This window comes from Copidosoma floridanum, unplaced genomic scaffold, assembly GCF_036245765.1.
Source record: "Copidosoma floridanum isolate Cflo_tuat_1 unplaced genomic scaffold, Cflo_Japanese_pri ptg000009l, whole genome shotgun sequence".
NCBI lineage: Eukaryota > Metazoa > Arthropoda > Insecta > Hymenoptera > Encyrtidae > Copidosoma > Copidosoma floridanum.
Genome location: NW_028321886.1, coordinates 4,881,574 through 4,894,412, shown reverse-complemented (window position 1 = coordinate 4,894,412; position 12,839 = coordinate 4,881,574). Strand labels below are relative to the sequence as shown.

General features: G+C 43.7%; 1 protein-coding gene across 6 annotated transcripts in view; it reads left to right on the top strand.

The window, feature by feature from the left end:
* The window catches only part of RhoGEF2 (Rho guanine nucleotide exchange factor 2), a 36,159-nt gene that overhangs the window by 17,524 nt on the left and 5,796 nt on the right, over window positions 1-12,839 (top strand). For all 6 annotated transcript variants that reach the window (XM_089589690.1, XM_089589689.1, XM_089589691.1 and 3 more), the window contains 3 exons: window positions 4,659-4,791; window positions 4,919-5,000; window positions 5,298-5,350. In XM_089589690.1, coding sequence (XP_089445816.1) covers window positions 4,659-4,791; window positions 4,919-5,000; window positions 5,298-5,350 — 268 coding nt within the window. The remainder of the gene's footprint in view (window positions 1-4,658; window positions 4,792-4,918; window positions 5,001-5,297; window positions 5,351-12,839) is intronic.

Here is a 12,839-nt window from a genome sequence, read left to right as displayed (position 1 = left end):
TCCCTGTCGCGCCCTGTCCCTCTGTTGGAGATAACACATTTTTTCGGGATGAAATCAGCAGCAGCTCGACACTTTCAAAACATTCTACTTTCTTGCCCAACTTTTTCCCTACATACCTATTTGGATCGATAGTTTCGAACGACACGAACGCCCATCCGTCGTTCTTTAGATCAGCGATTGTTGTTTTGCACTCCAAATATTATACATACAAAAAATCTTGAATCAAAAGAATATTAAAAGATAAAAACTTGTTTAAATCTTAATATTGAATAAAAAATGAATAAACGGCGATAAACAGTGTGGACTTGGGCGAACCTCGTCTGAGATGCGCTATGCTCTTGTTGATGTGCACCCGCATATAAAGTATAAGTCTCGCGCGCGAATCAATTGAAACGTCAGTGAAGCGTCTTATACGCAACGCGCTCGCCAGAGCCCCGCACACAATGCACCAAAGCTGCGTATATGAAAGCCAGATCGAGCCAAGGCATTAGTATATACATACACCGGCAGTATGGAAATAAACGCGCTGCAGCATATTCGTATAAACAGGGAGATCAATATACCTGCGTTCGGGAAGCAACAACGTAGACCGCCCGGAAAAAAAATAGTATGCATACGCGTGGTATCCATCCGACGTAGAAGAGGTGACCAACGCCGCTTGAGCTTTTCTGCAAAATCAATCGGCAAATCGAGTGATTAGCTTTGCTCGTGTGTGTAGCGGGGTCTTAAATTAGCCGACCGATAGCACTCGTTAAATCTCGAATAATTCGCGCTCGTCCAACTTTTGGCAAAGTATCAGAAATATGTTCGCCACTGCGGCAGAACCATCTGTGTTTTACATACACATTTATACACATATTGTACATTATACGGTAAATTTTGCTCCTCTTCGTGCATGGGTGTATACAATACTATATAAAGTATAATACACGCAACTTTTATAGTATGCATGCATGCACTTGAATGTACGTGACGTAAGAGTTAACAGTAGATTTTCTTTTTGTTCGTTGTAATTCGTCACACGTGCACCCACTTGTACATCATACGTATATATATATATATATGCCTTACACGCGTGTACTGCACCCACGTATACATATATATGTACATGCTTTGCATGCCAGATCGTGAGACGAAAAATATTTGGGAATGCCTCGATTTACTTATATATATACACACTTATTCTTGATTTTCGTTTTCTTCTTTCTTTCTTTAGAGGATACGTACGCAAGTTTTTTTTATCTCGAAGTTTAAATAAAATTTCGTGTGCCCAACATTAACATTTTTTTTTATTGTCCATCCTCGTCCCTGTTTCCTTTACACGACCTTACGTAATATGCATCATCGCGTCAATAAAAATATTGGAAAAATGCTCATCAAAGCAGCATCCACCCGTCGATCCTTTTATCGCATAATTTTGCGTGTACCCATTTTCTCCGGCAACCTGATGCAGTGCACACACCTATACGTAAAATGATGAAAAACAACGTACCGTTCTCGAGAGCACTATATGTCCATACAGATCGAAATATCGAAGCAAAATTTTCCAGTCGATTTCACAAACGTCTCCATAAATGCACGTAAGGGGGTATACTTATATATAGATGCACTCGAACATCGTCTCAAGAGGTTTAAAAGGGGAGTGGGGAGGGGGAGAATCTGTTTTATTATATATGTGTAACACGTGCATCAGCGACCGGCAACATTAACCCCCTATACCCGACGCTTTACTTTGTGCGTGCCGTATCAGCTGATACAAGTGTATATGCCTAACGTTGCGCTTTTAGCTGTACAAACGAAACTGAGCAAAGTTAATGGAAAGGGAAAAGGGCGAGCCTCGTCGTCGCCGCCACCGGTTACAACGAATCATCACGTTCGCAGCATATACCTAGACGACGGAGGGAATCGTTTTGTTATATTGGATATTATTACCTACGTCACAGACGAGGTCACATAGAGGGAAGAAAAGACACGTGCAGTTAAATACCGGGAGTCTAGGTGTTATATGTTATACATGTACGTATATAAATATGATCTCTCATCTCATCGCACCTACAGCATCTTCTTCCTCTCGCGTATATTTTTAGCAGCAGTATTTTTATGCCTGTGTACAAACGATGATGCGTTCGATCGTTGCGCCGTTGGTCGGACCGGAAGCCCCAGGCCCTCCTCTCTATACTCGCTTCCGCCCTCCCTCCATTCCGTCTATACATTCGGCAGCGGCTCTGTCTCCTCATCCTCTTTTCTTTTTTTTTTTTTGTCTCTATACCGCGTTGCTTCCACAGATATATAGGGAGAGAGAATCCCCGCTGCGGAGGAGTGCGTATAATATATAATATACCTATGGGTATTGACACTTTTGAGTGTGGCTTACGTGCATGCGTGCGACCTCTGACTCTGTGCGATTAGCCACCTCCAAATTTTTCTCCTCCCCCCCCCCAGTCGGAATTCTACAGTGCTCATACAATATCTTTTCGGTGAAAAATCTTGACTCGAGTCACGTCACGATATTCGTACAACAAAGGCATGGTATACCCGCGAATTCCTCGCGCATCAATTGTTTCCGAAAGATCATCTAGACGTTATGAAAATAATCAACAATAACCAATGACCCTTATAATAACTAGAAACGCCACTTTTCAAGGAAACACCCTCGGAAATACTTAGCGGTGGGGGGTGGGGGGAGGGAAGGGAATCCTCCTGCCCACCCTACGACCCAAACATATCCGGAACAGCTTCCCCTCTGCAACTTGGTCGTCTCATCTTCCCCCTTTTTTTTTTTTTCCTTCCTTCCCTCGAAGATCTTTCCGTATTTTCCGTGTATACCTAAATTGCCCGCGGTACAGCTCTCGCCTCCACAGCCCCGTATAGCCGACAGAGCGTGCAGGCATCACGCACACCTCCTCTGCGTTGCTCTGCCACAGTTCCTCCTCGGCTCTCGGGCGGTGCGAAGGTATACCTCGACAACACACTGCTCGCGCTCCTGACCAGAGTATATATGTACACACAAACTCCCTCGTCCTTTACTCGATTAAAAAGTTTGTAATAAAAAGTAAAAAAAGAAAGTATACATTATACTCCTTCGTGGTGTACCCAATGAATGATGAACAAGAGGGTCGGCGGGGGCTGATCGAGCTGGTGAAGAAGGAAGAGAGTCAGAGGTGACAGAGGTACAAACAGCCGGCCGTCGCCGTATCGCTCGCTTATCTCTCTCTCTCGATTGTTTAATTGCGCCGAGCGCGTGTGTGTAATTGATATGACATAAGAGCATATATACAAGTATACCGTATGGTATATATAGCGTGGCCGAACGAGAGAGAGAGACGGTGATGACACGATGACAGTGCAAGGGCCGCGTTGTCCAAGTTATTATACCACTGCGGCTCTTTTTGCCGCGTATCTATATATCTCTCGTTCGTTCTGTATATAAAAGTAGTATATTGTTGCCGCCGTGTCACCATCCTACCGAGCCTCCACGCTGATGATGATGCCGCCTCCTTTTGTTTGCCGTCCGTAGCGTCTTGTTGGGTACCACATCTGTGTACGTGTCTATAACACCAGCCACATAAAATATATACATATACACGTATAAGTACACAATACATCGGCCGCACCACGATGCATGCTGCTATACGGTTACTCGCGTGACACACTCGCCGCTACTTGTATGACATACATCATTATAATACACCTATCTCATATACATACATGCATAAGTGTAACAACCAGTGCGCGAGGCGTCTAATTCCTTTTTTTCTTTTACCCCCAACTCCCCGGTGCAATGCACAAAATACACACCTAATACATATCATACGTGCTTCTCGCCATCATCGTCGAGAATTGCGTTATACCTGTACAAAGTATTGTACGGGCGCGAGTGTCAGTTGAATTGTACGCATATATTACAATACATGTTATATACTTATTGCTAAAGTTGCCGAACGTCTCGCGGTAAAATTTGCATAAAGTTATGCAAATATATACGTATAGTGTGTATATATATATTGGATTGGGTTTGTTGGACTTGATTAACGAGGGAGCTAGTGGTGTGTGGAAAATTCACCACCGTATTACCTATATGTATACATTTTGTCACGTAAGTATGCAGTTGTGATCCTGTGGCGGCTTTTACACTGCCGGATCTCGTTGTCGTGATTGCAGCTATATAGCTTCTTTTGTTACCGCGGGTGATACGAACAGAGCGCGTTGCGTTGCACCACCCCCCCCCTCTTTTCTCCGTTTGGTCGAAGGTAATTATGGTTTTTTTTTTTTTTTTTTTTTCCGGTCTGCTTCCTCGGCCCTGTCCGCTAAACTATCTAGTGCAGGAAAATTCACTGCAACGAGGATCTTATCGCACTTACGAAATTGACTGGGTATAGCCTTTTTAAATGTAGTGACGATGCTTACTGTTTGACGTCATTTCAGTAAATTTCGAATCTAAAGCATTTAATTATTTATTTGAGACTTTTTATTGAATCGGATCACTATAAAAATCGCACCAATTAATGCGTCCAACAGATAAAAATGATGTTTTCGTATCTCAAACACTTTGCCGCCAACGTAATAATAATAACGATACATACACCCAATGAGATAAATAGCGCTATCTGTAAGAAAGACAAAGGTTTAATGTCAAGGACTTTTTGTTGCTTCCACAGGAGAGCATCGCGGAAGCGGCTTGGCGGGAAGCGCACGGGCCGGCAGCGAGAGAGGCCGCGTTTCCGTCTTCGGAAGCGGCGAACACGCCGATAGTATGGACGATCCCTCGTCGAGGGAGGACATTTCCGAAATGTAAGCTGACGAACCCTCTCCTTTTGCTTCCTTTTTTTTTTTTTCTCTTTCGAATTTTACTTTATAAAATGAAAAATTTGTACTTGGTCGTGATTAAAAGATGATTTTATTTTTCACGGCGAATTAGGGTGCAGCAGAATATTTCCAGTAAGCCAAAGACGTCAAACATAAACAGGTCCGAAAGTTACAAGGAGCGGATACATCACAAGGTGAGTCTGATGATATGTCTTTATTGATTTCCCCAAGCTTCAAAGACGTTTCCATCAAACGTGTTGGCTTGTCGATTCCAACAGTAACATTCGATCACGTTTAATTTTGTAAAGTAATAATTTGCTTTTATTTATTGAGACTTGATTTTTTTTTTTTTTTTTTTTTTTTTTTTTTTTATCGACTTGTAAGCATCCCGGAAATTTCCAAGTATTTCGAATATCGAAGTAAAGGCTAGTGGAATAGTCGAACCAAAGGTGTAATCAAGAACTGGTGATAATTTTTTTTTATTCTTTCAGCGACAAGTGCGCGAAAAACGAAAGACCAGCGATCCAAATCTCTCGAAAACAAAGTGAGTAAACTTTTTACCCCTCGATACCTATTTCATTTTTTTAAATATACCGTTACGTGTCATGATATGGTACAAAGTTTTGATAATATAAAAAAAAAAAATTAACAATCCCGTGGGATTTGTCCGCCTGCAAGCTCCGCACTCTCCACGCGCAAAAAGTTTATCTGCAGGCATCGGGGCAGCGAATCCCTCGACGGCAAATAAATGTCGAACGAGCCGAGTTACTCCAGTATATAGGTACATTGGAAAACTTTACACCCCTCTCCGAGGAGAAGGCAAAATAGCTCTCTCTGCTCTAAAAATCTCTCCTTTACTTTTTCGTCGTAGACTATATGTATATACACGTCTGTCGGCCCCGTTGTAGTGTACCGGGCGCAGCTATATCCACGCGACGACACCCCAGCTGTCGATTGTTATTTTGTAGGGTAAACGTTGGGGGGAGACGCGAGGAGCCGGGTGACACGCGCTCCTCCTTTTCTTCTTTGCCGTCTCCGTTACAAAATGAAGCAACCGAGAGCGCGTTCACGGTCGGAAAACTCGGCCAGCTTATTTATCAAGCGAGCAGCCGAGCCGAGAGACGCTCGTGTACGCCTGTAATGTGCTTTCCGGAGCTTTCGATCGTCTCTTCTTCTTGTCCTTTACTATTTACAGTCCACGAGCCTTGTTTTTTTTTCTCTCTCTCTCTCTTCTCACCGCTCGTTGTCTGTAGTTTTTTTTTTTTTTTTTTTTCCATCTTGGCAGGCGCTCGAGGTTGTCGCTCTTTCGAGAGCTTTTTTTTTGTAAAAGCCTTACTCGGGCGCACCGTTGTGTATAAATTTACGAGGACGTCGAAGCGTGGAGTTTTTTTTTTTTTTTTTCTAACGCCGCGGATCGTTAATTTTTCAACGGAGAAGATCGGTATTGTTTACGCGCGATCGCTAGATCGGTGGTTTGTTGTAGTACTCGAAAACAATGTATTTATTGCAATGAACGCGTATAAGCGCTCGGCTATTCATAGCACAGCGCAAGTAAACCAAATTCACGAATTTTGTCTGTCGACAGTTTGGTTATTGCAATTACGAGAGACATTTGGTGCAGATGTGGTGTATAAAATCTACGAGAGTGACTCGATATGAATTTCGATGGAGCAGCAGGCAACCATTTGCACTTGAAATTGGAATTTTTCATGCATAAAGCTCGAGACGTTATTGAACCCCTGAAACTTGCTTATACACCTTCGGGAAAACTTTCTGCCGCTCGGCTCTATTTATCCTCTTCGGCTTTTTCTACTTCTTTTTCTCCTCCTCCGCGTATACGTATTCCTAGCTCAGACCCCCATATTTTCCCCTCGAGAACCTTTTCCCTTACTCCCCTTCCCCCCATTTTTTCTCCGTCATATGGCTACGGTTGCTTTCCCTCCGAAATTTTATCTTCTCCATCACGAGTGCCCTCCATTTCTCCTCCAATCCTGGCCCTTTCCTTTTTCATTATAACTTTTACGTTGTTGTCCCGGCTATCTCGTTATATTTTCTCAATACCTAGCCAAATAAAGCAAAGTTCGTACAAAAATTATTGTAACATACATTTCAAAAGTGGCAATCACCAAAAGAGCAACCGATAAAAAAATGCCCTGCAATTGCTGTCGGTGAAGAAAGTCCCCAAAGAGTTGTCACCCGTGGGAAATTAACAAAATTTTTCATACGCATGTGTCCGGAAAAAAAAAGGAGAAACTCCTAAAGGACCAACGTATAAATCTCCATTCGTCTCAGGAGGCCCGTGCAAGCCAGGCGTCTTCAAAAAAAAAAAAAAAAAACCTCGCGCTCGAACGCGCCCAACGTCTTAATTCACAGCTCCGAGCCCCTCGGCCAAGGAGCTTCTTCTATCTTTGACTCCGCTGCTTCGACATTGGATCAGCTGTCCCCCTGCTCGTCGCGATATTATATAGCGGGTGCTCGCACACCCTCGCCTCGCGTGTATACGTACGCGTCGAAGATATACATTAGAACCACCTCCGCACCTTTGGTTGATCGAAAAAGAGCGCGCGGCGCAGACTCGAAAAGCCGCGCACACAGCGTACCTGTGACATGTCTGATGCTCGCCTGGACTTACTACTCGGTCAGTCGGACGCTCGTCGTCGCCAACGACAACCTCCCTTCCCCTCTGCTCGGGTCGCGACGGAGCAGTGTCTGATCCGTTGTCGTTGTTGTCGTGTTGTTTCTTGGGGGAGGTAGTTTTCACAACTTTCCTGAACTCGCCGAATCCCGATGGTGCCCTTCTATCGCGACGCGAGTTGCCAACGCTCGAGTGTCTAGTGCGGGGAACAAAAAGCTCGCGAGTGTCTTATACAAAGTACGCAATTGTTTTCCCCCGACTTCTGAGGGGAAACGAAAAGAAGAAGAAAAACCGCTCGCTGCTGCTGTCGCGTTATCATAGATACACCTGTGGTACAATATCATTATTATCACTGCGTTGTTTTTTCATTCTCGGACAGCTCTTCCTTTTTTCTTTTTCGGGTCCCTTGTCCGTTGCTTCTCTCGGCGCACCTCCTGTCCTTTTACCCCTGCCGTTTGCGTCACGCGCGCGGGCGTCTATAATTACAATTAGCAATTGCCCTCCCACCACCACCTTGGCATCTGCTTGAAAATCCCGCGGTTGTAACCGACTTGACTTGCCTATTTGTGTATACGCTGGTGCGGTGTACTGTTAACGTGGCGAACCTCGGGGATGATTTGAAAAATCGACGAGCCCGCTTGGTTCGATGTATATGCATACCTATACGGGTCGTCTGAAATATTAAAAATCGTGAATCAGAGCCGAGATTTTGTCGGGATCGGCAATGAGTGCTTCTTTCGAGGATTTGGCACTTTGTGCCTTTCGACTAAATTTAAAATAATCTCCGATCGCTGAGTCGCGCCGCGCTTTTCGTTATTACATAGAGGTATATGTATACGTATGTACATCGAGTTACCGAGCACGCGTGCTACCGATTTTTCAATATCTCACACACGCGTGTTATTAATAGTGCGATATCTGCAGCTGTTTGGCTGTTGAATTTTCAGGTACGGGTAATATTTATGCGCTACGGTTTGGGGAAAATTCATTTTCGCAGTTGGATCATAAAGGGAGGCGATCGCTCGATCGGTAAACTTGAAGCTTTTACATTTTTTTTGGCTTCATCGCGGTTTAATATTCACCGAGTAAAAAAGTGACAAAGAATCGCATTTTCAACGAACAGGAGGAGAGAGAGGAAAAAAAAAATTTCGTATGCTCCACCAGCGTACAAAGTACAAAGTTCGAGCTTGCAGTGCTCAGCGCGTCCCTGCTCAATCGTAAAAGAAAGAAAAGAAAAAAAAAGTCTGGGGGTCCACCCATAAATCCTCGCCGCAGACAGGCTTAAAATCGAAATCAGCCCTTTTTTTCCAGCGCGAGATCGGCACTCCGATCCATGTGTGCGGGTTCAAGGAAAGTTATGAGCGCACGTAGCTTTATTTTTATGTACACTACCAGAGGGAAAGTTAGTAGACCGTTAATCGGTAGGTGTAAGAAAACATTTGTAAACTGTGCCTCTAAAAAAGTTTCCCTGACCTCCCCACAGTCTGCGTTGTATTGCCAACAGCAGGTCCTTTGTGTGTACACCTTATACGATTTGTCGAATCGTCGGGACGAACAAACACGTACACTGCAAAGCGAAGTGGGGGAAAAAAAGTGTGTGTGGTAGACAAAGAGTGGGTGTGTGGGTGTGCAAAAAAAAAGTATACAGTATAGGGGATAGATCGTGGGCTGCGTAAAACGAAAGGTGGAATAAAAAAAGGTTAGGCGTACATGGAAGCGAGCGAAAGAAAGAAAAAGAAAGCTAGGTGGTGTGCCTTCCTCCTCTTCCTTGGGGAATCTATTGATCGCCGATGAAGTCTCTCTCTCTCTCTCTCTCTCTCTCTCTTTTTCCAACCCGCGGCCTTGAATCCATCCGTGGCAAAACACAGGCCGCGCAGTGGTTTGACGTTTATTTACCCCTCCCCCCCCACCCTTTCTCCCGCGATTCGTTACCACTGATGTTTCTTTGGTCAGTGTTTTTTTATTCCCTCTCCCCCGTTCAAATCGGTCAGCCTTTTTTTCGCGTCTGCACCGGAGGGTGCAGTTTATCACTTTTTTTTTTGTTTGATCCTCGGCGGCCGAAATATCGTCCAACCTTTTCGGAATTAACGAAAAAAATAAAAAAGCTGTATTATACTTAAACATAATGTTGAGGGATACAAGGTGTTGATAAATTTTTCGCGTGTACTTTTGTATTAATCTACACTTGTGTAGTATATGTAAGGTATGTCGTGACCATCGATCGCGCAGCAGGTTCATTTTTATCAGTACCGATACACGAGTGCCGGGTGAAATTTTCCCGATAAAAGAGAGCTTCGCGGCCTCTTAATCGCCCCTCCATCTCCACGCGCCTCGATGTTATTCTCTTTGGCGTATATCGTCACACGTGTCGCTCAATAGAGGGATTTATTTTATTTTATTTTTTTAAAGGACATATTTTCCAACCAACAACAAAGTGTAGTAACATTCAAAGCCCGCACTTGTCCACCGACAAAGTGAATCACTATTTTATTTTTCCCAGTGCGGCAAATGAGCGCTCTCGTGGCTCACTTGGGAATAAAGTTTTCTCGTTTGTGCAGTTGGGTTATCGAATCGTGCTTTCGCTTTTCTGCTTTTCCCGCCGAGGGAACGAGAGACGAGAGGACAAACGAGCGTCCGTATATACGGCTCTTACCCTCTGGGGAATCCTACGGAAATTACAATACAATTTTTCCTTTCGACGAGACCGCGTGCAAGTTTATGCACCTCCTGCATGCTCGCACTACCTGAGCGATTGTGCCCGAAAAATTACAAAGTTCTCTCTCTCTCCTGGGGTATGAAAAACAAATTCTTTCTAGATATAAAAGAAAAATAAATCTGACAAAGTTTAACAGCTTCCGAGTATAAATGAATGTCCTATCGAACTTTTTAAATTAAATTTCACGCGATTTTATGAGGTGTGCTACCATCGTCAGACAAATATTTTTTTTCCCCCGAGTGAACTGCTCTATACTGTTCAATCGGTCTCGAGGGAACTTTTGCTTCTATACGTGAAATCTTTACGGCTGCACTGTACCAACGCTACTTTCCAAAATTTTCATCGTATAATCGACATACGTGTACTCGAACGCAAAATCATAGATCTGCGACAACCTGAAAACTGAACAAAAAATAAAAGAAGCCAATCTTGCGGCTCCGCGGGGTTTCTATTACGCGCCACCCAAATGAGATTGACTCGAATTCTGTATGCATTATGTATCGAGAGAGAGAGAGAGAGCAGAGCTTTTTGTCCGTGAAATCGAATGAGCCGCAATGACTCGTCTCATCCCCGGGGCATTTGTTGCACTCGAGCGGATCGTTACGTGCTTTACGTCAGTCTCCACTTCCCGCGGCAGAAAAGAACACCCGCACAACACGTAAATATCGATCGTCCATATCGATACACGTGTGTAACATACAATATGTTTCTATTCACGTCGTTCGTTCCTATATACGTATATATGGGGGGAGGGTGGGAAAAATACCGTGGAATAGAGAAATAAGAAGGCACGAGCAAACAAGTAAAAGACAAAATATCAGACCGACCTCGTTACCGCGTTTATGACATACCTATACCTATATACTGCACCGCTGATTATGCGGTGGGTTTGATTTGCACGTATAGTTTATTTTGCGGACATAATCTATATGTATATTGAATGTGTCCATATATATTGCTTATGGACACGTGTACGTAGGGGTTGATCACATAAGGGGTGGGGGGGAGGGTCTTGGGGTTGTAAAGTTACGCGATGTGTGCCGGATCGACGGAAAGAATTTTACGATCCAAGAGGGAAAAGTTTCGTCATCTATATGCCGTTTGATTGTAAAAGCTCTGACCTCCTTTTTTTCTTTTACTTTCCCCCGCAACGCATGAAAAATTAAATTATGTAATTCCATGATGAGGTTTTTTTTTTTTTTTTTTTTTTTTCCTGTAATTGAATCATCTAGTACAAACATCGGTATTTCCAATTGATTTTGCCTTGTCATTTATACGTTTCGCGCTCAATGAAAATATATTGAATTAATTTAACATATGTGTATACGTAGTCACAGCGAGTGACGCGCTTACGTTGCACCCACGAGAATCTTTATCGGTTCGTGCATATACACGAGCAGCTGCGCAAAAAAAAAACATCTATTGCACCTACAGACAAGGAAGAGGGTGTATCAAACGCGAGGACAGCTCCATGTGTCTCTACTCACACACAAGAGATATTGCTCGTGCAAACGGGGAAAAGTTATAGATTTAACTCGCTCGTGTGATAGCGTAAGCGGTGTGGAAAAATAAGGGAGAAAGGTAAAGGAGCCAGTTATAACAAGAGAGCGCGAGAACTTATTGTGTGTGTGTGGGGGGGTAGGCTTGATTAGAGTGTCGTTCGAAGGAGCGGCTCCGTACGTATATGTACTTACACATACCTGTATATCCACTTGGGGTGGTAATATGTTTCTTCCTCGGTGTATATATACAGGGCTCGGCCCCTTTCGTTTCCCTATCATCGCTCCCCCTCCGACTGACTTGTACATGGATGATATTACCCATATATATATATAGACTCCTGGGAGGCCTACGTTTACGAATGGGATTATAGATGTACCCACGCATATAGGTAAAAGTACCTTTTTTCCGCCGTTCTCTCGCGAGATCGTTATAACTTTCTACTAGATTTTACAAATTTTTCTTTTTATTTGCGTCCCTCCCATACCTAACATCAAAATGATGCTCGGCCGACCCTTTCTTTCCTCCTTTGGAAAATCCATCGAATATTATACATTTGTTATGTCACAAAAACAAATGGTCACCGGTGTAAAAATAGGGATGATATAAAACGTGGCAGTAGCGAGCGGTTTTTTTTGCAGTGGTACCAAACAAAAAACCCACCCTCCAAGTGGTAGTGAAAAATAAAAAATAAAAAACAAAAATAAAATAAAGTTAATAACGCAAAAAGAGAGTGGAAGAAGAGAAAACAAAAAAAAAATTGTGGCGCGGTCAAGGAAGATGCGTCAGCAGGGGCGCTCGAGGACGGGCGCGACGGATCCCGAGCAACAGCAGAAGCAGCAGAGCACAACGGGCCCAGGCATAGCTAGCAAGGCGAGCTCGAGCGTCGACGAGGTTTACGCCAGTGGCAATCTGCAGCTGACCGAACGTCGAACGCGCTCCGAGAGGTAACGCAAAGTACCAAGTACGAACACAAAGAATTGAAAAAAAAATTCATCAACGATACATGGCCTCGACAACTATGTGTACAACCCCTTTGTTGTCGCGACAGCTAAATCACATTGAGTCGAATTCATCATATCGTCGTACGGTATATATAAAGGCTCGTTTCATCCCTCGTACACCTGATAGCTAGTCCTGCCGATTGTTTTCTCCTCGCGCCGATTGTTTTTTCGAGAATAC